This window comes from Poecilia mexicana, unplaced genomic scaffold, assembly GCF_051168715.1.
Source record: "Poecilia mexicana isolate PSO_F unplaced genomic scaffold, ASM5116871v1 scaffold_15, whole genome shotgun sequence".
NCBI lineage: Eukaryota > Metazoa > Chordata > Actinopteri > Cyprinodontiformes > Poeciliidae > Poecilia > Poecilia mexicana.
In genome coordinates, this window is record NW_028263384.1 from 7,312,806 (window position 1) to 7,338,019 (window position 25,214).

The 25,214-nt window shown below is 40.4% G+C and overlaps 1 protein-coding gene across 1 annotated transcript in view; it reads right to left on the minus strand.

The window, feature by feature from the left end:
- The window catches only part of wdpcp (WD repeat containing planar cell polarity effector), an 85,774-nt gene that overhangs the window by 26,163 nt on the left and 34,397 nt on the right, over positions 1-25,214 (minus strand). Inside the window, exons 6-10 of the mRNA XM_088012948.1 lie at positions 24,569-24,628; positions 24,016-24,130; positions 17,227-17,363; positions 12,754-12,945; positions 4,204-4,795 (exon numbers count right to left, since the gene is read on the minus strand). Of these exons, the coding sequence (XP_087869074.1) occupies positions 4,204-4,795; positions 12,754-12,945; positions 17,227-17,363; positions 24,016-24,130; positions 24,569-24,628 (1,096 nt within the window). The remainder of the gene's footprint in view (positions 1-4,203; positions 4,796-12,753; positions 12,946-17,226; positions 17,364-24,015; positions 24,131-24,568; positions 24,629-25,214) is intronic.

Sequence of the window (25,214 nt, forward strand, 5' to 3'; positions counted from 1 at the left end):
AAGAACTGTTGATTAAGACAACTTTAAAGGATTACCTGGATGTTTGACGCCTTAGAAGGTACAAATATGGAGAAAAGTTTAATGCACAGTATTGTTTATTAGACATTTGGCAACAACGCTTTCTGATATAATGATAAAATACTTACTAAAAAGAAGGTTGTGATTAGTGAGCGTAGCGTTGGCTACACAGGTTTACTGTCGGTGCAGCAGGCTGCTGGATGTCTTGTTAAAGAAGTTGTGTGTATTCATGTGTGTATGAGTCAGATGGGGGCTGGTGGGTGGTGGTAAGGGCAATTAAAATGACAAGCTGGCAATTAGCAATCCTCCAAATCCCCTAAAGAGATGGCTAATGTGGCTAATACATCGGCTTGTTTGTGTTTGAGGGTGCTGTTTGTGTGTGACTGTGTGCAAAAGGGTTGGGCCTGGGCGTCGACTGCAGCTCTAACTAAACTTTGAGCAGAAACAATAGATCTTCGTGGCACTAAGGTCTCGTTAGCTGCCTCTCACACCTGTCTACACCAATTCATTTGGCCAGCTAAGAGAAAAAACTACTAGTAAGCCTCAAAGAAGAGACTGCAATCACATTGTCAGCAAAATGTTCAACTCAAGAAACAGTCAAATTATGCAAACAGGCCAAAAATATCTTATTTGGTTCATTTCAAATAATTATGGAGCAAATTAAATTCAATGTTCCACTAAAGTTTAAAGTTTACAATGAGAAAAAAAAAATCTTAAATCTCACTGAAGCTGAAGTTACAGCTTCAGTGAAGCTGTAACTTCAGTGAAGTTACAGCTTCACTGAAGGGGAAACCACTAGAATAAATACAGCAACCAAGACTGATAATCTCTGTTATTGCAAAAATAATCTGAAACATAAAAAAAAAAACTGAACTGAAAACTGGCAGAACAAAAAAATCAAGAGGTGATACTGAGATCTTGAAAAGTTGCAAGAGACTTCCAATTTTACCATGAGATGTGCATGTCACCTTGAATCAGGAATCCTTATATTGAAGGGGTCAAAGTTCACCTGCCATTGTTACATCTGTTAGTGTCCAAGCGAGTGGGTCATGTAGCCAAATTAGCAGATATGTGTCAAAGTGGCGCTCTACTCAACCATTCATCCATGACGGTTAATGCGTCAAAACGCAGGAAGTGGTCGGCTTGAAAGGGTGATTTGTTGGCAAAAATAGGTTGATACAAAAACGGGAACTATTTTGGGAAAAGACAAAGAGAAAAACATTCAAAATATTCATGGTCTGTACAGGCAATAACTCTCCAGGAAAACTATCATCTACAGTTTATGTTAGTTTTAGGCCCAACCTTTGCTCCTCTTAAGCTGATATTTCTGTTCTTCCTTGAGGAAAAAAGTCTACTTGTGATCTTGGTTTGTTATACCAGTGTCTTAGCAGCAGGTGGATAACAACACTACTGACAGACAAAAAGAAAATACTGAAAAGAAGAGCTTTATGAACATAGCTATAGTACTGGGATAAGGATTTTCCCTTATAAAACCGCCTTCGACATTTTAATCTTTTGTTCCCCTGTTAATTACATCTTCAGAACATGTTTGACTTATGGGAACAAAGGAAGGTCAAACAAAAGCAGAAGAGGGAAACTTATAAAACGACTCCACTGTTATTTTAATTTAGAGATTACTATAAAGCGATAGTGTTTATCCACCAAGTGGGCATGTGTGTCAGCTTTACAAAAAACACAACATAAGTTTTGTATTGAATATCTGTAGAAAATGTAACACAAATAGATGTTTAAACCCTGTATAGGCGAAATTATCTTCCAATGCAGGATTCATCATTTTCATTCTGAGATGTGTTGCAAGTGCTTCGACTGACCATAAAATTGCACAAATTGCAATTATGAAAATAAATTTGCTTAATGGAAACATGCTAGTTGCTAAAAAAACAACCCTCATGATTTTTGATAAAAAGTTTTTGATAGGTTTTTTGGCTGCATCAAAATTAATGTATTTCACAAAACTGCAATGGAAACACTCTTCGTGTTTCATATTTAATAGAAACGCCGTAGTTGCGAATTTGTGTTTTTTTTTGTGTGACATAGACAGAATATTGACAAAGTTTTGCGTGTATTTGTAATGGAAACGCAGCTACTGAACTCGCACAAATCTCTCCAATGAAAAACCTCGCCTGCTTTCAAATTTACTTGGCTCTCCATCAAAAGTTATTCTGCGCTCAGATATTTTCTCCTGTTGGAATCTAACACCTGCGTTCTCAGGTGTGTTTTCTCTGCCTACGTATTATCCTTGGTTATAGGTTGGATTATCGCTATGATCAAAATCAGTTGTGAGCATTTTGGGAAATTAGTCCATCAATGTGTGTGAATTACAATGAAAGTGTGAACGGATATCAAAACCAAAAAGAGAATACTATTGTTGTATGAAAGCTGATATGCTGCCTGTATGATGCCTGATTCAAATTTTGAACGTGTGACACTTATTTTTCAGATTAACAGAGCTGATTTTCAGTTAAATGATATATTTTTTTCATGTGGTTTTGGGATCTTTCTCATTTTTTTACACACTCTGTGCACACTGAGTTACATCATTATGTCCTTTACCCATCTGAAATGTTTTACTTCATACCAGTGCTGGGGGGTTTAGGGGGTAAACGACTATTTTCCCTTTGGTGCAGCACATTTCGTGGTCGGCTTCCCTACACCGTGTATCGGTGCAGGCCCAGTAGCGGCCAACGTGTGCCCAGATGAGATAACATGGTGCAGGCTGGGGGGTGGGTGTGGGGGTGGTGCTAGGGAGGCCTGCCTCCAGAGGGGGGAAAAAAAGGGAGAACTTGGAGCATGGCCAAGTCTTTCTTCCACGCCGCCTTTCCGACTCGCTCCTTCTGTCATGTAGCGGGGCTGCATGAAACAAGTCAATACAGAAAGGGAGCACAAGCAATGAACAAACGGGTTGGAGAGTGTGTGTGTGTGCAAAGAAGCACAGAAATAGAAGAATACACACATGTGCGTGCGTATGTTGGGGGAATTATCATAGAGAAAAGACGTGCAGTGACTTCCTTCATCAGAAACCTTGGCAGGCGATCAGAGGAGTGTAAGCTATTGTTGGAAGACCCCCCCACCCCCTTTCCTCGTGCACACACACAGATACACGCACACACGTTTTCTACCTTCCTCCCCCCACTTCAATGTTCCTGCCTTCAAACTTCAGCATTGCTTCATGCCGCTGTGACATCTTCTTTCTAAAGTTACAATTAAAGATGCCTAAAGTGTGTGTATGGGAACCACAGCGAGTGTGTTAAAAGGATAGGTGGCTGTGGCGCAAAAAAACTTTGATTGGCAAACTTTATCTAGGGTCCCTGAGGGACTGTGCAGCCACTGTAAACGATTTATCGGGAAAATGCATCCCAGAATGCACCTGGGGGGCGTGGGAGCTTGTGCCCCGGGGCGATTATTGAATGACCTCTGAGAGCGTGACTCCTGTTAACCTTCCAGGCAAATTAACTTCTTTCTGCAGTTAGGAGGTGGGTTCAGATCCAGAACAGACCAGGAAGACTTGAAGCGAAGAGGCCGCCTGGTTCAAACGGAGGTGACAGTCAGTGATCTGATATTAACTGTAAATATGCAGCAGGTGATGTTGTCGTTGCAAAGTTTCACGAGGCCAGGATCTGGTTGATCATGGCTGACTGGATTGTTTCACATTGTCAAATCATCCAAAAACCTGTCCGCCTCCCCCTAACCTGTGGTGGCGCTGCACCAAGATCCACTGAAGGAAATGACACAAAAACTCCTGAGGAAGATATGAATGCAACTTCCTTTTTCACAAAATATACACAGAAATTGAGTGGTGACAGTCTTTAGCGGTTGTACGATTTCTCTTTTGTAAGAGACCACAAGTCATTTCTCGTGCTTGAGCTAGACTTAAGAGTTTGTTTTGATTGTATTTATCCAAAATGTATTTCCCACTTCCTGATAATACTTGGTATTCTCCTTTGTATTGGAACTGGACCAGAGTTCACTTCAACCAAATCGAGACCTAGTTTTTAGGGTTTTGTGTGGACTAGAGTTTGTTTTTATTGGTCTGAATCACAGCTTGATTACGTATTCACAACTCCCCAACAAACCGGATTTTCTAGGCAAATGAATTAGAGTTGGATTAAAGTGGACTAAACAGGGCAGCTGTGAATGCACCCTATAGATATTTTGTTTACTTACCTAGTCTGAATTTCAAGGCAGCTAATGGTCCTCCATTAAAGACCAAAGTCAGTGTATCTGTCCCCTCCGGCCCACCATCCAAACCAGCTCCCCACTGCAGTCCAGCCAGGCCTCCAGAGCAGTTCAGGTGCTGAGTCAGTCTCAATGTGGCTGCTGGAGTGGCCTCTTCTGCTACCAGGTCCATGTTTAAAGGTGCCAAGCCTACATCAAAGCACATCACTTCCTCTTGCCCCCCCACCATAATGGTAACAGCCCCCGCAGGGTGCCAGGCCATGTACGAGGGCGGTACAGGGCAGGGGGCCAAGACCGACACCGCCCGCCTCTGGTCGTAGAGCACTAAGGAGGAGTCCCTCAAGCCAAGGAGGAGAATGGTCTCACATGGGTGACGAGAGCAGGAGAGAGGAGGCGATGGCAGTGGGATGGAAGTGATGGATGTACGGTGCAGGCGCCCTCGTGCACATTCATACACACAGGTGTCAGCGGACAGTCCTTGAGGTCCAGTGGGTAACTCCACTGTCAGGATCTGGTAGTGCTGAAGCTGGCTGAAGCAGCAGTCCAGGGGGTTGCCTGTCGTCCGGACAGAGCAAAGGAGCTGTGGTTTAAAAAATGAAACAGAATTTGATTCAGATAATTTCATGTGGGATATAAAATTCAAATATAGCTTCAGTCCACTTTAATCGTATTCCAGTTAATTTGCTAGAAAGTTCAGTTCACTTGGGGAGGTGTGAACGAGAAAACAAACTCTGATGAGGACCAAAAAAGTGAACTAGGTTTTTGGTCGGATCAATGTTTAGGTTAAATGCATATGTGAACACCAAGGCTTCTCCTAAAGCTTTAAGTGGATTATGGAGCAGGGCATACTGGGTAAATGCAACGAAAACAAATGCAAGAGTCTAGCACTAGCAGGAGAAATGGCTTGAGGTCTTTTACCAAAGACAAAAAAGAAATCCTACAACCGCTAAAATTTAGCGTCAGTGCATTTTTTAAAATTTCGTGAAGGAGGATGTTGTGCTTATGACTTCTCCAGATGTGTTTGTGTCACTTCCTTCAGTGGTTCTTAGTACAGCGCCACCACAGGAGAGGAGGGGAGCAGGTTTTCAAAGGATTTGATTAGTTTGTTTGATTAGGTCCCTAATCAAACAGAGTCTACTGGACTATCAGGTATGAAAACACTCTAAGACAGGAAAAGTTTGGCCTAATATAACGTCAGACTGTGTGAAGAAAAGATTGTGCCTTTTATGCAGTATAGATAAATATCTGGTGTCAACAGTAAATGTGAGCCATAGTTCTTTTCTGTTTGCAACTAATTATTCCCCAAAATACATTTTTGAAGTGCATGTCAGCATGACAAGGCAATCAATACAGACATTTCTCTACTTCTTACTATGCTGCAGTATCTTTTATATGGAATAATTTCATTACTAAATTCACAGTTTTTGAACAAAAAAGGAAGAAAACCAAAAGAAAGAGAGAGCATGACAGAGATAGAACCGAGTCACCTCTTGGAAGCAGCTCTAAACCCCAAGAGATGAAGCAAAACCAAGGTCTTCGACACTGCTCATAAACACCCTGCTGTCAATCAAGACAGCTAATGATAAGAGCTCCATTTTAACTCAAGGTCAACAACATCTTCTCCCTGGGCATGGCACGGCTTGGCACAAAGTGATAAACAACCACCACTGTTTACCTGTGCGAGGAGGCAGGAGCTCAGCATTAGAAAATGACAGCGAAATAAAACCTGCTTCGTGTGATATACAAGGAAACCTCAGAGTCCTTGGCCAAAGATGAAAATCCAGAATGACGATTATTTGTCTCTGGACTACAACCAGGTTGCAGGCACAAAGACCCTGCTAAGGAAACTGACAGCTCAGAACACAGTCCATGTCACGGTTTTTGATGAAACACCCACCTTGAACCAGAAACCGCAGGAGGAGACAACAGCCTGCGATAAACAGCAGTCCAACAGTCACTAACAGAGCCTTTTATAAGGGATTTCACCTTACCAAAGCCTCTATCACAGCCTTGCATTGACCGTGGCAGCTTTGGCTAAATGAGCCCATTTCTTTTTGCCGTGTAGACAGAAAGAGGGATCGGCTGCCTGCCTGCCTTCCTTTCCTTTTGCAAAGCTGCTCGGCCCAGTTTTTTGGCAGGCATTGCCAAAAAGAGACTTAGAGGGAGGAAAGCTTTTTTCCCCTGCCTGCCCATGGTCTACAGCAGGAAAGAAGCAGATGACTGTCCTCCCGAAAGCTTTTTTTCCTCCCTTCTCTATAATCCCCATAGAGCAAGCTCCTGCTGCTCCGCAGGGGGTGAATGCTGTGTGTCAATGTGCGTGTTTATTTGAGGCATCAGGTAAGAGGGGCTCGATTCCGGTAAAAGGTGGTCTATCCCTGGGAGAGCTACATTGCTGTGGGAACAAAGCAACATATGCATTGAATAAACAAGCATGCAAGCACACTACAGGAAAGGACCCATTGACTCAGTCTAACAGAAAGCTGTCACAGTCATCAGGACCAATTTCGGTCCCACAAATGCTTGGTTCTCACAGCAAGATTTTAAAATTGTCGACCGATTTTTAAAACCTGAGACCATATATGTGATGATAAAAAAGACAGTTGATTCCCCTCCATGTTTCACCTCCCTTTCTGATTGGCTACCTGTCACATTCAACAGGCTGCATTCTCGTTGTTTCTCAGTCAAGACAATCAAACATGTTAAATATCCCCGATTTTAGACAGGAGCGGTCCCGATGACCTTCAGAGGGGACCAGGTCACTTTTAGCACACCTAACTACCACAAGTAATTACTTTTAGTAACTACTGTAGTAGTACTGCACGTAACTACACTACTACTGCAGATATGTGCAGTAGTTACTACAAGTAACTACTGTTACTTGCAGTTTTTAAATTATCCCAGCCTTTGTTTTTATCTTTTTCAATGAAACAAGAAAATATTTCACAGCTTCTTGAGCTTTAAGGAGTTGCATGAGCTTACTTACTGTAAGTGTTTTAGTCTACAACCAGTCGTGTCTGTATGATATCAAGTGATATACAGGACTTTGCAAAATTATTCACAACTTTTTCCACATTTTGTGACTTTATGTATGATAGCACTGGCTTTTATTTCTGAGTAGCAGAGTAAATGTTTCAAAAGCTATACTTTTCAAACATTTTTTCTTGTAAAAATAGTTTTTTTTCTACAATTCTCTGCTACTATGTCTTTGGCTACCAAACCAAATCTGAATAAAATGAGATGTTTGTGGTGTTATTTCGCGAAATAAAAATACTGCAAAGGGTTAGACAACTTTAGCAAAGCACTTTTTAGCACTATGGTAATAAAAAATAAATAAATCAGCTCTGGAAGCATTAAACCTTCTTCATATATTCTCTTTACAATTTACATAGTAGATTACAAGCATACATACAGCTAAAGCTCTGTCAGCCAGTGAATTCTCCTGAGCTTCTAGATGAAAATGAGAATGTGAAACATATCAAATAATTCTGAGCATATAATGTAGAAAAAGGAGGATTAAGGTCAGAAAAGGACAAAAAATATTGAAGACAGAGGGAAATGTACACAAAAGATGATAAGAAAGAGGAAATAAAAAAGAATTGTGAGGCAAAGCGCAAAAGAGAAAGGAAGAAACGGAGTGAGGCACGTCGAGAAGAGATGCAAAGAGAGCGGAGACGAGAGGAGAAGGAGACAGAGAGGCAGAGAGAGACCTCTAGTAAGTAGCTTTCTCCTGGTTATTGGTTTCAGTGACTGGTCAAAACTATTCTTCTCTATTCTTCCTCCCTCCTTCTCGCCGGCACCCTTCCTCCCCCTCCGTGGCGTGAAAGATAAAGCGGACGGGCCCAACTGTGTGGCTGGCCCTTGTTCACAGCAGTGGCCTTTTGAAGCCAATTTTCCAGCTCACGGAGCAGAGAAAGACGGGGAGAGACGCGCGGAGAGAGACGGAGGGACTTGGAGGAGACCGGAGGGATGAGGGTTTGCTGAGAGTGGAGAGAGGTGGGGGGCGCAGGGTGGGACGGGGAAGTTTTGGGCATGTGAAAGAGGGTCGGAGATGGGGTACCGATGTGAGAAAATGCATTGGAACAGCAGGAGTACAGAAAAAAAACGATATTCCTCACGCCTTCTCTCTAGCAGCTGCTACCTATGAACATTAGGAGATCCAAAACTGTAGCATATTTTGACTCATTATTCTGCATCTTCAATTTCATACCTGACAAAATTTATTTACCAAAGGACTTGCTGAACTTCAATTTCTACATCCAGTTTTTTTCTTATTTTAAAGTTAATCATTTTAGTTTCAAAATACATTATCAACAGGATTGAAAACAAGTAAAAATTTGGGTTTTCCACATAGTTTAATACTAAAACGTGAGCTGAACTCTAAAATCACTGCCATATTTACGAGTTAATACTATTTTTTAGCAGATATGCAATGAATTTGGTCCAAATTAATAAATTTATTCTGAAATATGTTCTCACAGAAAATAAATCTTCTTAAGCCCAGCACGTTGCAAAGCATTTTAACTTGACAGGTATGATATCTACATTAGAACAAAGGAAATTTTCTGTTTTCATGACATGACAGTTTCTAAGCCAACAGACTGAAGAGAAATGGAGCAGCGTCTTCAAAACAACAGAAAAGTTGTTTTTAATTCAGATTTTATCTCCTCTGCATGTTAAGAGGTGTACTGAAAAAAGAAACAATTCAGGGCTTAAAAACCCCTGACATTTTCTGTGGTCCATGAACACACCATACCAAAACTATCAGGTCATAATAACAACAACACTCTTTAGTGTGGATGCCCTTGCAGCAAGAGTATTGAAAGTTTTCAACAAAATGCAGTCAGAATAAAAATGAGATATTCAAAAGGAAGCTGTATTTTTGTTGACATGTTCAAGTTGATCAATTTTTCTGAACTTTTTTGTTCAGAATGGCTGAACAGAAAATGTTGCCCTTATTTATTCTTTTAAGCCTCAGTGCTTTGCCATGGTAAGTGCTGGACTTGGAAATCTCATAGTTATGGCAATGATCTACATTATCTGGACCAGTGGTGTCCAGTGTGCGGCATGAGGGTCATTTGCTGCAATTTTGTCGAACAATTGGATCGTCAAAATTCAAATGGAGAATAGTTCGTAGAACGTGAATTATTTGTCTGTTATTAATGTCTTTTCTGCCATTTTTAATTTTATACAAACAGGACCACAAATATGAACAACTTTTACTGAAAAGCAAACTCATGAATCCATTCATTAAAGCTGGCTAAATACAGAAAACATCCTTGAAGATAAAATGAACCATAATGCTACTGTTACTGTAAACAGATTAAACATTATAATCCAAGAAAATAGAAAGCAATCATCCTGAAATATTTATGGAGACATTTCAGATCTACAATTATGCATATGGTCCCTCTTTAAAAATCAGATCTTCATATATAAACATTTGAAGTTTTTTTCCTACTCAGCATTCACTACTCAAGAACGTAGTGGAGCACTGGAGGAACTACTTTTACTCGCAAATTAAAGTTAGGTTAAACTTTCACCTCCATAATTTTGTTAATTTTAAATATCAAAACCCAACATGTTCACAGCACAGCAGGATAAAACACTTTACAAGCTGTCAACATGTTGGAATGACACAACTTTCTATGAGCTGTCTTGCTGTGAGAGTCCTGGTGAATCCAGCTGCACATTGTTCAAGTAGGTCAGTTTCTACAAATAAGTGCGTTGCTGCCGTATACAAGTAAATAGTGTTTTCATTACAGTTTTTCAAAATACGCCAACAACGGACAGGAGAACAGCGACATCAACTGATTTTGCTGTCTGTCTCTGCATTGAATTCTTAAATAAACCAAATTAAAATAACTAAGAAGTTGTGCTTTCTGTTCATTTTTGTTCATTTTATGGCAGGAGTAATTACGTGCAGAAAATATGACGCGAACACAGATAAAACAACATCACAAAAAGGGAAGAAAAGTGCTCTCACAAACATAAAAAACAAACTGAAGATATAAAATATGTGTTTGTTTTGTTTAGAAAGCCCTTAAATCAAGAAGTTCCTGGAAATGTTTTGTGCAAGCTTATTTGTTTGGCAAAAATGATGAAGAGAAGGGTGAAAAGAGAATGATTAAAAATGCTAACCGCATGCATTAAACTGTATGTTTTCCTCTTCACCTCTCCTTACTGTGTGCTTTTGGCTCCACTTATCAGCATGGGGAGTTTGTGTGGTGGAGTGGAGGTGGAGGGGGGTTTACGAATTAAGACCACATACGAAAGAGAAAAAAAAAAAAAAAAATCAGACTTTTTTTTTTTAAATGCCGAGAGACCGGCTAGAAAATTGGCTTAGCGCTTGCAGATAGTGAACTGAACAAAAGGAACATATATATGAGCTTGAAGTGATTGAAGTAGCTGGCGTCTCCCGCCGTTTGATTCCTGCCACGGCTCTTACATAAACTGCTCGCTTAATTTCACACCGCGCATCTGAAAAATGACAACAAACGCTTTCATTAGAACGCGATGCCGCAGACTTTAATGTTCTAGAGGCGACGAGGATGGAAGGGAAGGGAAAGGAAAGGAGGAGGACGGTGGGGGGAAGGATGTCGGAGGAAGACGGAGAGGACTTAAAACTTGGTGAAGGAGTGTGATAAATGTAGAGCGCCTTCCCCCCCCCCAAAAAAAACAACAAGCAGCAGCAAACAACATCTGCTCTGATTATTTCATATTCATGCGCCCCCTTTCCCTCCTACACCTTCCCTCGGTCTCTCCTGCATGAATTTATTTGTCCTGCATCCAGTTGCTAATGCAGATCACCCCCCCTCCCCTCTTTTCCTCTTGCTGCTCTGGTGAATATTTTGCATCTGTTTAACCGGGGAGCGGCGGAGTTAAGCTCAGTTTGGTAGCACAGGATCTTTCATGTGATTTCGGCGCAAGGCCAATCCCGAACTGATCCTTCATCATGGGTACGGTTTTGCCACAGGCCAGCCAACTGCGTGTGTGAGGAAACCGGGGGACGTGTAGGCGTTCTTTTTTTATTTCACATGGTGATGCACAGAGGTGCAACAGAGGTACCACCCTTAAGGTGACTAACACACCGTTTCCAATCCCCAATCCGTGACGACACGAGTCTCGGCTCAAATCTGCAGCTTTTATTTTCTTTGCAGTGCAGAGTCTGGAGGAAATGTATGTGACTGAAGTTATTAATCCAATAAAAGCATTGAAAACCTTCTGATTTAAGAACTTTTGTCATCCACTTTGCAGTCTCAAGCTTTTTTAAGGCTTGTTGTCTCATAGCTTTGACCGTGTCTGGTGTTTCTAACATTTGCAAGAAACACTTGAGTTCAAAATAAGTTATGGTCAACGTACTGAGAGCCGATAACGAACGGCGAAGCCACAAAAAGCTTAACTTAAGAAAATGATCAACCTAGTCTTCATGAAGTCATCAGTAAGTGCAGACAAAATATCAAGCAAACAGGTGAATGCTGCAACAATTGCATACCTTGACATTGTAATTGTTAAACGTTTTACTCCAGTGTTTACGACTTTTAAGGTGTTTTCACACCTTACAGTCCGGTAGACTAGGTTCAATTCGGGACCAATGTTGCAATATTTGTTATATTTTCAACTGGTGCGATTCGCTTTCACATTCCTCTGCGCCACATCAACCAAATCCTTTGAAACACCTGTCCCCCGCGACTTGTGGGGCATTGCACTAAGAACCACTGAAGGAAACAACATGGAAACCTCTGAAGAAGACACTGAACACCACTTCCTTCTTCATCAAATTTAAACAAAAATGGAGTGATGTCAGATTTCAGAAGTTGTATAATTTCTCTTTTTCGTTGATAAAAGACCACAAAGCATTTCTCCCACTAGTGCTAGACTCTCGTGTTTGCTTTGGTTGTATTTACCCAGAATGCCCTACGCTACAGTCTGCTTCCTGCTTTTGGAGCGGTCTCCAGTCCGTTCACATATGCATCTGACCTAGGTTTGTAAGTGGACCAGAGTTCGCTTTTTTGGTCCACATCAGTGTTTGATTCCACAATGTGGAATGTCTTTGAATGTCTTATTAATCTTACTCCAGGTGTCTGCAACCTGCAGTGGCTCTTTGGGCCTTTTTATTTTTTTGCAATTGTTCTTTATGTTTTTCTTTCTTTTGATACATAAAAAACATATGCATACAAGTTGTTTTTTTTTTCATAAACTTAAGCAACTTCTACTACTTTGAGAAATTTTGGGAGAACATACAGTATATAGTTGTTGTTTTTTTTGTTTATCTTAAATGCAAATTGTTTATATTTTACGGACACTTTTGTCTTAATTACAGTCCTGACCATGTTGTTCCTTCAGCAAATGGTCTTTTTCTAAGTCAGCGTACTGCAGTTAACAATTCATCGATTGCTTAAATAGTTGACAATTATTTCAGTAATTGACTCATCATGATTAATCCGATTAATCGTTTCAGTCCTACTTACAAGCCTTGTCTGGTTCTATGCTTGAAATGATAAATACATACAGTGTGTGTGTGTGTGTGTGTGTGTGCACCTTGAGTCCTTCAGTAGGTGAGCAGCTTATCAGGACCAGATTGTTTTTGTGCATGTCTGTGGGAGTCCACGGCCACATCCCCTCGCTGAGCTCGTCCAGCGTCCACCAGCAGAGCGCCACGTCCTGGAGACGGCTGAGAGCTACACGCCTGCGAAGTCCTCCACCCGGCCCGCCCACCTCCACACACATCACCTAGAAGCAGCCGCACAGAGACATACACGCGTGCACTGAGAAGGGGTCAAGAAGCCTGCAGAATCAAAACAAATCTTCAGGGGAAGTCGTTAGTTATTAATCCATTTGGATTTGTCTTCCTGGTCTGCTGTTTGGACACCTCGGGGCGCGGACAACTCCACCGCTGCAGACCCCGATGCCTCTCTTGTCCTTCCCCCGTTCTGTTTTTGTTGATGTCTGAGGTTGTGTTTTATCTTCCATTATTAATGTCTGCGTGGGCTTGTTGTTTTAGCGATGTGCATATTTTTTAGGAAGGTCCGCCACGCTCTACGGGCCACAACAAAGAGACGCACAGTAATGAGCTCTCGTGGCGCTTAAGGGAGGGGGGGCCAGAGGGGCTGAAGGAGCGCACACACTCACAAAAAACACACATATGTAAGTTTGTGCATGTATGTGCATAAATGTATGTGTAGCTGCAAGCAGAAGCAGAAAGGTGTTTAAAAAAATGCTTTCGAAGACGTACACACACACACACACACACCATCAGGTGATTTTAAAGCTGGTGAAATTACACTTTGACCTCATCATCACATTCAGAATGAAGCAGAACGAATGGCTTACATGCACAAACACACACATATGAACCCGACCTCTAACATGCTGCAGAAGAGTAGTTAGGAAGTGGCAAACAGGTAGGAAAAAAGAGAACAACTGAAGATGACTGGTGTTTGTAACACTTTCACTTGTCAAAATCAATTTTAGCCAATTCTGATTGGGAGTTAAAATGTAAGAAAAAGAAGATCATAAAACGTTTCTTTTATAATTTTATTTCAGGAGTAGAGGCAACTTGCCACGTGTAGCAATTTGTCTTTTTCCGCAAAAGACAAATTGCGATAACATAAGATACTATCGGTGACTTTTTACCAAGAAAACATGACCCACAATAAGTGAAATACTGAACTAGACCTGGTTGATTTCTGTTTGTCAACAAGGTAGAGAGTAGCATTACCCAAAAATGTACCATCTCAACAACATGGCTTTATTTTAAAAAGTTACATCCATCAACATCAGCTTTTCTACAATGAAATAATTCACGTCATGAGGATTTTACCAGAATATTGTTAAGCTAAAATGTTTCCCATTATTTTAAACTATAAGCACAACTTAATGGTTTACTGGAACTGAAAGTTTGAATACCTGCCACTTTACCTAATAGGTTCATATTTACAGTTGTGAAAGGGATTCTTTGCAGTATTGATATTATGTACAGCGTTATTGTAACAATAATGAGCAGCAGATGAATAGTAACTACGTACATCAACGCAAAAAAAAAATGTTTAGGAGTATTTTTGAGGTTTTTACTTTTACTTGAATAATACTGTTATGAACTGCTGCTACTCGAGTAAAATGTCTGGATACTCTACCCACAGCAAGGAACTTCACTGAATGAAGAACAGACATGTTTTATCCAAAAATACACAAGACACAGACCTGCAGTTCATGTTGCAGTGAGACCTCTTGTTTATGCACAAGCTTTGTTCTGATGTTATTTACTGTCTTTTGAGCCATTTGCAGATCAAGAAGATACAGTAAGTTTAGTTACTTTGTTCTGACACACATGATACACATCTTACCTACTACAAATGCTAATTTAAAAAGTTTCATACAGAAAATAATTTGATTTGGAAAAGTGTTTCTTCTCTATTTTATAACTGTGTTATTTATGACTTCTTTATTTTGTCTCTCAGAACTGAATCGAAAACATCTCACTGATGCTGAAAACTACTAATTAGAGTCTTCTCTCCGCAAGGTCGTCCACACCGAAGAGTGGCGTTGTCAGAGCAACCTGGTGGTACTCTGCACACTGAAAAAACACAACATCTTACTAAGTATTTTTTTCTACTTTCTAGTTCAAATGTCAGTACACTTGAAATAAGACAAAACTAACATAAAAGAAACTTTTCAGTATGATACAATACTTTCTTTTAAGCAAATAACTTCTTAAAATTGAGGGAAAAGTTCTAGCTCCACAGGCTAGAAGACGTGTTTCCCAAGTTAAATAATCAGCTAGTGAAACTACAATGTTTTTAAATCAATGTCAATAAATTCCTAACTTAAAACAAGCTCCCATATCTTACTGAAAAGTTAGTTATGCGTTAGCTTTGCCTTATTTCAAGTGTACTAAGATATTTGCACTAGAAACTAGACAATGGTAAAATGTTGTGTTTTTGCAGCACACAGAGGTACTATGTTTTTCTTGGAGTAATGAAGAGTGATAATGAGGAACGAGGAAAATGTGTTTGAAAAAAAATAGATAAGGAAGACCGGAGTTTGAACATGGCTGGAAAAATTAACAGAAAATACAGAAAGCAAACATGGAGAAAAGGGATCTTGGATCAATTTAATTTTTTGAATATATAATAAACGGACATTTGCCAAAACAAATGTTACTGTTCACATTAAACTGGCACCAAAGAGGCATGTTGTCAGGAGGAGGAGGAGGAATATGGAAATATCTCTTTACAAATGAATGTATCAGCACAGAAAAGGGGTTAAAAGCCTAAGAACTTGCAGGAATCGGTGCGCTGCCTTGTATGAGTAGAGAAGATTTGAGATGCAGCGGTCCATGTCTGCCCTCCTTGCTCCCTGAGGGGGGCAGAATTTTCTTTGGACACAAAATATGCCTGTGAATGATAGAAGTACATGTGATGATAAAGGGAACAAAGAGTTTTTCCCCGAACAGCTGAACAGGAGATCACTGACAGATTAGAAATGAAAAAGAAGGGGAAAAAAAATATCTAAAAATCACTGGGTTAATAACACACTCTATCTGTACCACCCACATGCCCCCCTCCATCCCCATCCATCTCCTTGCTCTTCAATTTTTTTTTTTTTTCTGCTGGCGTTTGCTGGTCAGCAATAATCAAAAACCACTTTCTGTGGGCCGGATTAGTTTAGCCCCCCCTACTCTCCCTTTTCCAGCTTAGCCCACTGGACCAGGGCAATGTGTTTGTGCGTGGGTGTGTGTGTGTGTGTGTTTGTCGGTGGAGGGTGGGATGAAGAGTGTTTCCGCGCTCACATGTGTGCATGTTGCAGGTTACATGCATGCGTGTGCGTGTGCGTTGACACTGGTGCGCAGGGGTGTGCAGAATGGAGTGGTGCTGGTGATGAAGGTGGCACCTTATCAGGACTCTGCTTCTGGAAACAGACGCTCGGCGGGAACGATTGCATTGACGCACACACGCAGTCGTGGCAGCGCGCGCGCGTCTCCCACACACACACATCTTGACGAAAAGGGCCTGGCAGTAATGTGATAATGCCTGGTTTAGCTGTTAGGAGCTACAGAGGGAGGAGACTGTTTTTAGAGAAGAAGAGGGCAGCTCTTGATCAGATCTATTACCAGCATCTATTAAAGTCAATCCAGACCAGAGTGAAATACATACATGAGAGAGTTGAAGAAGGCATATCAAAATATAAATATTCATCAAGCTCAATATTAAACTGCATCTGGTCTCAAACTGGTTGTTTTGTCTAAAAATGACATTTTTGCAAGAGTGGACTGCATACTAAGTTTACACCCAATAAGCCGTTTCTTAGCTGTTTGGTTTTAAAAGGGTAAGGAAACAATTTAACTCTTTCTTTAGAAGTTGAAAGTGTGATTAATAAGACTGCGTTTTAGGACAACTGTACATAGAAAAAAAAGGAAGAAGTACATTTCTGCCAAAACAAAAAAAAATTGAAATTAATCTCAGAAATTTTCTAGAAAGAAAATTGGACATTTCTGAGTTTCAGTCTCCCAAAATTGTTGACTTGAAATTCAGAAAGTTTGAGATTAATCTCAGAAATTTTGTAGACAAAATTGGGAAAAAGTTTGAGTCAACTCATTCTAAGAGTATCTAACTCCAACTCTAAAGTAGTTAGATGGATTAGATGCTACTTTATATACATGCTACTTTATATAAATGAAACATGTATTCAGCACCCAAATTTAAACTACTGCCACTTATCAGACTAGATGCTTATAACTTTTTAGAACAATTTGTAGTTTTGTGTTTGGAGAATTTTTTAGGCGTTTAATTTTGTGATAAACATGACCTAATTTCATGTGATAGTGATCCAAAAGAAAACTTTAGGGTGTTGGAAATCAGGTGAAGAAAAAAAAATCTAGCCAAGGATAGAGAACAAAAACATGACACCTTTCCTTTTTGTCTCATTGGATTTCTCCTCCTCTTTTATGCTCGCTAAATTCAACCTGAAAACACACACACACACGCACCCACACATCAATGCAGCCTTCTGTACCTTGATTTCAGAAGATGAGAGTTTGTCTGTTCGCCTGCCAGTCTCCAGGGAATCCTGGCTTTTCTTGTTCAGGTAGACGCCGGCGACCTGGCTCTGCTCCAGGAAGGACAGCAGAACCAGCCGATCGCTCAGCACCGCTGGAAATGACATCACCACACTCAATATCACAACCCTAAACTGAAAGGACAACAGCAGCTTTACACAGCAGAGAGGACACTTAAAGAAACCATAAGATCACCTGCCACAGTCAGTTACTGAGAATTAATAAATACTTCCATATTTATTGGTTAAAAAAAAGATAATAACATAAATAATCCATCCATATCAAAAAGGACGAGTTCTATTTATAACTCGTCCTTTTTGCTTTGTTTAGGTATTATTGCAATAATATTACAATGTAGTGGGTGCTATGGCAACCTGACACCCTGTTTCAAAAATACTTGGTAGAAACACTTTTCACTAAAGTTACCACTGTAAGTCTGTTGGATTACGGTTTTAATATGTTTCCTTCTAAAGATGGAAATATTTGCAAATTCTTCACTGCTAAGCAGCTTGACCTCAATCAGAATGGGTAAAATCTTCAAGTTACGTCAACATTTACCAATTGGATTTAGGTCTGGACATCGACTTCTGACAGTTTATAAATCACAGAACAGTTTAGCATCAACATACATTAAAGACTTGATGTTGTATCAACCTTCCAGACTTCTCAAGTCTTTTGGTTCTGGTTCTGCTCTGCATCCAGAAAAAAACATGGAGACACAGCATTCAGCTTCTATGCACCACAAATCTGGAACAAACTTCCAGAAAACTGCAAAACAACCAAAACACGGAGTTCCTTCAAATGAAGGCTAAAATCCCCCATATTTATAACTGTCTTTGATTAATAACTGGAACATTGATCAACATACTTGATGCATATTTGCTTAGTGGTTTTGATGATGGCATTTGACAAAATATAATGTTTATTGCTTGTTTCATAACTGGTTACTGTGTTATGTTTTTACGGCATAAAGCACTTCGAACTGCCTTGTTGCTGAAATGTGCCATACAAATAAACTTGAACTAGACCTGGGGCATTCTAATACCTAAATATACTTTGATCTAAATCACTACATCGTAGTTGTCACTGAATATCTAAGAGACACTTTCCATTTTTAAAGTAAGTCTCTGCCCAAGTCTAAAGTCTTTTTCAGCTCCCAACAGGTGCTCTTCAAGGACTGCCTTGAATTTAGTTGTATTTATCGACTCTGACTAACTTGCCTGTTCTTGCTGAATAGAAGAATACCCACAGCATGATGTGGCCACCACCACTGAGTACTTGAGGTTAAGTGTGGTGTTAGTTTTGGCTCAAAGTATTGAGAATATGGGCCAAAAAAGTTATTTCTTTTGTTTCATCTAGGTAGAGCTTCTGCAGCACATGACCTTCTTCTAGGTCAGATTTGATCCCTGTGTTTGTTTGCTTTTTTAATAAATATTCTTCTGTATACCTTTACACTGTTCAGTTAGTGTTCAGTGTCCAACATTTACTTTTTCTGCTTCCTTTATACACGTTTTGTCGTCTTTCCTCTCCCAACTTTTTCCCGTGTTCTTTGTAAAACACGCACTTTTAAACAGTAGAAGAACACACTTGATCCTGTTCAACTCTTTCTGGAGCTGCATGGAAACGCTGATTACCAATTACCCCCCCTGCGCACCCCACCCTCTCCTTCAAATTAATCTGTTTATGAAACCAATTAAATGGAAAAGAGGGGAGGGGTGAGAAGGGGGTTGCTACACATGTCTCTCAGAAATCCTGCTTTGAGTTGAACGGGTGAGGCTGCACCCCGAGATTTAAACATCTAACCGGCAATTAACCGTGCCGTGTGTATTTATAAACAGGAGGATATTGGCGGGATTGTGCTTCGAATCATCCTGTTGTGTGGAAATTTTCGAATTAATATGCTAATTTTCAAGAGAGTAGAGAAAACACGGTTTGAAAAAAAAAACATAAAAAAAAAAACTAGCATCTTAAATTAGGTCAACAGAGTCTGTCAGTTGGATTATACAGTAAAGAACTGGTTCAAAGCTAAACCATTACAAAAAAAAAAAAAAAAACATACGGCCATTAACGAGCCTTAGCTTTTAGAAACAACATTTAATGCAATAGTAAGCGTCTTTGTGATAGATTACAGACGAATCAAGTTAAATGCAGTTTAGTATTGATCTCCGTGGGTGTCTATAAACGGGATTAAGCATAATCCCATTCTTTTCCAGGCCGCGGTCCAATCTGGGGACCAGGTGGCTGATTTGGCATTAGGGGCCAGAATTGCGTGACCCATCCATGAACAGCTCCCAGACTCACACACACACACACGCTGAAGGAGCTCGTTGTGGTGTGTATGTAGTCACATGGGCAGGAAGCTACATAAGCATTTACACTTGGAGGTCTGCAACAATATTTTATGCATGCACATTCACTCACACCAACACATGCACAAAACGCATCCAGTCAGATGCAAAGAGCAATCTCATCACGCACACACAGACAAAACCACACACGCACACAGAGCCCTCTAAATCCATTTAATGCCATCTCCTCTGCAGCATGTTGACATAAGAGGCCAATGGGCTTAAGCAAAGCACATTTAAACATGGGGAAATGAAACCTGCTATGAAAAATCACTTAAGGATGCTTAATCGTGCAGCATATGCTCAACTTGGCCCAGCCGTCGGCCAATGGAAACCTGTAATACTTTGATGCGGTAGAATATTCGTAATCTGCCGCTCAGTGTGATGCAATCAGAGCTCGTTGTTCCAACAGGGTTAAACCGGCCTCCAGGTTGCAAAGTTTAAACCAGAACAGTGAACAGTGAGACTTCCAAAGAGAAAATAAAAGAAAAAGAAAACAGACTGGCTTTTTTGTTTTAACCTTTAAAAAAAATAGAAAAGAGAAACTGGTCTGTAGTTTGGTTGAATCCTTGCAAATTGGAGAAAAAGGGATTTTCTTCTTTATCCAAAAACTCACAACCTCTTTCCGCTTTACAAAGTTGAAAATAAATTGCCATTGCAAACCATGTTGTAGCGTAATTTCAGATTCAGCTACAACTGTGACGCTTAATCAGTTGAAAGTAAATCAATACATGCAAAATTTCTAAATTATGTCAGCAAGCAAGAAAGGATACATCGACTTATCAAAAAGAAGAGTTTCACCAGAGGAGGCCATCAAGTGCGAAGATAAATTTACCAAATCTAAAACTGTTTACAGCATCCTGCGGCACGTGGCGGAGGTTCTGGAGTACACCAAGGACGAGCAGCTAGAAAGCTTGTACCAGCGCACCGCCTGGGTCTTTGACGAGAAATACAAGCAGCCAGGATACGGCGCTTACGACGTCTTCAAACAGGCCGTGTCAGATCCCACCATCCTGGACAGTTTGGATTTAACGGAGGAGGAGCGCAGCGTGCTGATTGACAACATCAACAGGCGGCTAACTTGTAATTTTAATATGACAGAATATTACATGTTTTTTTTTTTCCAATCAAAACATTAAAGGGGCAGTACTCTGTGAAATCAACTTCTTTGAGCTTTACATCATGTTATGTTGTTATTACCTAATCAAAAACATACCTTCAGTGATGCCCTTGACTCTTTTATGCATGTTTAAGAAACCCTTAAATCTCCATGTCAACCATTCAGGTGTGCAAAACGCCTGGTTGGACCTAGCTCCACCAGAGCTGCAGTTTCGAAGCTTCCGAGCTTCCACCTCACAGATTAGCCCTCCTCCAGGGCTCCCCTATTCCTTCAGACTAGCAGCAATTAGCAACCATCAAGTGGAACTGTTCATCATTATCCGAGCTGCTTCTCAGTACAAGGCTGGTAAAAACATTGGTTTGGGGTTATTAGAGGAGCGCTGTTGGGATGACTTCCTGAAAACAAAGTTTCAGAAAGATCAGGAGTTTCTTAAAGACTCATTTTCATGGCATTAAATTATGAAGTCAAATTCCTTTTACGTCCTTTTACATAACATGATGTAAAGCTCAAAGAAGTTGATTTATATTTGATATATGTAGCATTTTTATAAAAACTGAAGGAACATAGTGCCATTGTGCTGGTACTATGTGCCTGGAAAACACTTAATAAAACACTTAATACTTCCCCTTTAAAAATATTATTTTAAGGTTTGGGTAGGTTTTGAAATTTCTTTTTATCCAATTAAATTATTTAAAAACTTCCATGCCAAAGAGCTTCAACCATTTTATATTGTAAGTGCGAACAGATGAGCTCCGTCTGCACTAATAGGAATTCACTCTACTCTGCATTCTGAATAACTGAATTGACATAATTATTTTTCTGTATCTTGACTGATACAGATATTGATATGGGATCGGTGCATCTCGACTGAAACATTTTAGATTTACATCTTAATAAGTCTCCTCTCTCAGATACAATCCTGAACTTTGTCAACAAGCAGGTCAAAACTCACCTGATGGATATTATCTTTTATGTTTACTAGTTGAAAATATTGTAAATTCTAATTTGAATAATGAAAGTTCTACACTACTAGGCATAACTACTCATGCACACACGCAGACACGCACACACGTATGCAGGGATCGTAACTCAGTTGATATTGTAAACGGTTCCAGTAATGATAAATGTGTTGGACGTTGCGATCTGGTCTGGCTCTCTGCTGTTAATTGTCTCAGCCTAATTTAACAAGTGGCAGATGTGAGAACCCCAATCTGACTGCAACCCCCCCGCACCCCATCCCACACAAAACACACACACACACACACACACACACGCACACACACACACACACACACACACACACACACATGCACATGTACACAAAATCCCCGGAACCCACCCTCTCACAACCATTACTCTAATAATTAGTGCCCTCTGAGGCTTTGAATGAAGCGCAGTGGGAGGCGAGTGTGTACCTGAGTGTGTGCAAGTCTTTTTCTTTTAGGTGTGTAAATGCAAGTGGACATACAGTAAGTGTTTGTTGGCCTATGCAAAAGGGAAAAAGGATGTGTGTGTATGTAATTACACGGGTGTGCTATGTGTGCACTGTGGGGGCTTTATCAAGTGTCTCGAGACCCCAGGCGGAAGTGGGGAGGGCGGTGTTATGAACAAATAATTGATACAGAAAGAAAGAAATAATTAGCAGATTTGGGCCGTTGTCCACAGCCTCTTATTCTCTCCTGCCAGGTCTGCAGAGCGAGGGAGCCCAGAGCAAGGGGAAGGTGAGGTGGGGGGTGCACGGCGCTCCCTGGAGTAACGCGCGATGGAGGGAAAAACACTGATGGATGCTCTTAAGGGAAGGCCCCTGGACACACGCAGCACAAAAGGATTTGCCCGCAATTAGCTAGCAAGAGTCGCCTGGCTCACCTGTGGCACCTGTTATGGTGCGAGGCGTCGCCTGTGTGAGAGAGCGACTGCGTGACAGAGTGTGGGGAAGTGTGTGGTGGATGTGGAAGTGCATGCAGAGGGAACGCAGGTGTAGCACTGACGGGCCGAGAGAAACCGAGCGGATGATGATGATTTTTAAACACCAAATGTTTGAATTAAAACAACCAAAAAAAAAAACCCAAAAAAGCCAAAAAAGTCTTTAAATAAATATGAGCATTCTGACAAATAAGGACATATAATAACTCAATTTTATTAGTGAAAATAAAAAGTACTATGCATTACCTACAAATTTAATGTCCCAATTGAAGAATATTTCTACAATTTTTCCAAATAAGTGGAGCATAAAAACCGAAAGCTGAAATACATTGCTAAAAACTAAAAGCTTGAGAATTTATTAAAGTGATTGTACACTGCACAAGCACAAAATCTTACCAAGTATATTTGCTCTAGTTTGTAATGCAAATATCTTAGTTGACTTGAAATAAAACTAACTAATAAGTAACTTTTCAGCAAAATGTAGGAGCTTATTTTAGGTCAATATTTCCTTAATATTGACCTATTGGCAGATTATTTCACTTATAACATGGGAAAAATTTACTGTTATATGTGAAATAATCGAACAAGTACTTTTTTTTAATCAATATTAAGGAATTACTGACTTAAAACAAGTTCTTATAACTTGCTGAAAAGTAACTTGTAAGTTAGTTTTGTCTTAATTCAAGATTACCAAGATATTGCACTAGAAACTAGACCAAAATTACTTGGTAAGATTTTGTGTGTTTGCAGTGTACGTTCAGCATTTTTGGATGAATCATTTTAGTCTTAAATTGAGATTCAGGACAGCAGTATAGGAAGAGCCAAGCATCATCGACATTCTTCAGTCCATTGAAGGGTAACATCAACAATCTTGTTTCATTGTTGAAGAATCTATCAAAATTGTTGTGCAGAGCCAAACATTGGAGACTTGTCATTGTTTTTATCAAATGTAACAACTTTTCAATAAGAACAGGTGAGATTAACTAATTCACAACCACAATAGTTTCTCTTGGCAGGATTTTCTGGATATTTTTCCACTTTACTCTGCAATATTTTCTCAGCGGCTAAGAAAGTAAAGCTTCCGCTTTCAGTGTAATAGTATCTCAAGACTTTTAACTGTTTATGTCCACCATCATTTTATCTATTAGCCTTAAGTGAGTTTTTGTAGGAAACTGAGCTGTAAGGCTGGACTGTACTGCAGTAATAGGTAAAACTGTATTTATCACGATCTAAGACTGAATTTGATTCCATCTTCAAGTTCTGGATTTTATTTGGTTCACTGTGGACTTGGGATGGAAATAAGCAGCTTAATAGTGATAAATAAATGAGAAACTCTTAATCACAGTACAACTCACCATCAGTCACAGTGTTGGCAGGAAGTCGACCCACTAACGTGCGGTCTACACACACTTGATCGAGTTGAGGTCCTTTGAGAGTGACAGTCACCAGCACTCCATTGCTCAACATCATCTGCATACATCATAATGCAGCTGACAGGTTAACGTTTATCCCAGTTTATTTTGGTGCAATGCTTTTAAATGTTTGGCTTGTCATAATGAATATCCTAGTTAAAGGTAATGAACTAGGTAAGATGTATGTTTTCTGCAGGGTGGCTTAAAAATCTATCATGAGATTAAAATAAAAAAAGAGAAGATCAGATTTGCTTTTAAGGCTTTCGACTATTGTTTTCAAATATTGTAATAATAGTTTCCCATAATGAGCTTACATTGATCTCTTAGATGATTTTACTGTCCAGTTTAGCTCTTTCACTGATGCGCATTAACAGGTGCCTGTATGTGTGTGTTTGTGTGTGTTGGTGTGTGTGTGTGTGTTCGTGTGCATGCGTGTGTATGTGTGTGTGTGTGTCTGCTTGAACCCAGAAGGTGCTGAGCTGGGAAGGGTGTGTACCTGGCAGTAGTACTTGCTTCTCCATCTGGTGTGAACGCAGGTGTTGCTCTGCAGCAGCTCCTGAATGGACATAATAGAGAAAGTGTAAGGCAAAGAGGGCACAGAATTTTGCTTCAACAATGCAATAATTATTGAAAACCCCGAAAAATGTTTGAAAGAGACACTGAAAACAAAAGAAAAGAAAAAAGTCCGTTTGTGGTAGTAGATACCTGTCCCGACAAGTGCTCACTCCAGCAGCTCCTGCTAACCGAGGGGCGGGTCCAGGGGGGATGGGGGGGAAACGGATGCAGGTAACCACTGCTTGCTTGTGTGTGTGTGTGTGTGTGTGTGTGCGTGTGTGTGTGTGTGTGTGTGTGTGTGTGTGTGTGTGTGTGTGTGCGTGGGTGCGTGCGTGCGTGCGTGCGTGTGTGTGTGCGCATGAGTATGCGTGTGTGTGTGAGTGTAAGGTCAGTCATTCCTGCAACATTCCAGGCCCAGCTGGGGTGATTGGATGGGAGGAGAGAAGGTCGGAGAGAGAGGAGGTGTGCTGGGTGTTTCTGGTTTCAGACAATGGTTACGGGTGAGAGGAGGGAGGTGGTTGGGTTGGTTGAGTGCGTGTGTGTGTGGATAACAGCCACAGACAGGTTCCAGCAAACAAAGCTAGGTC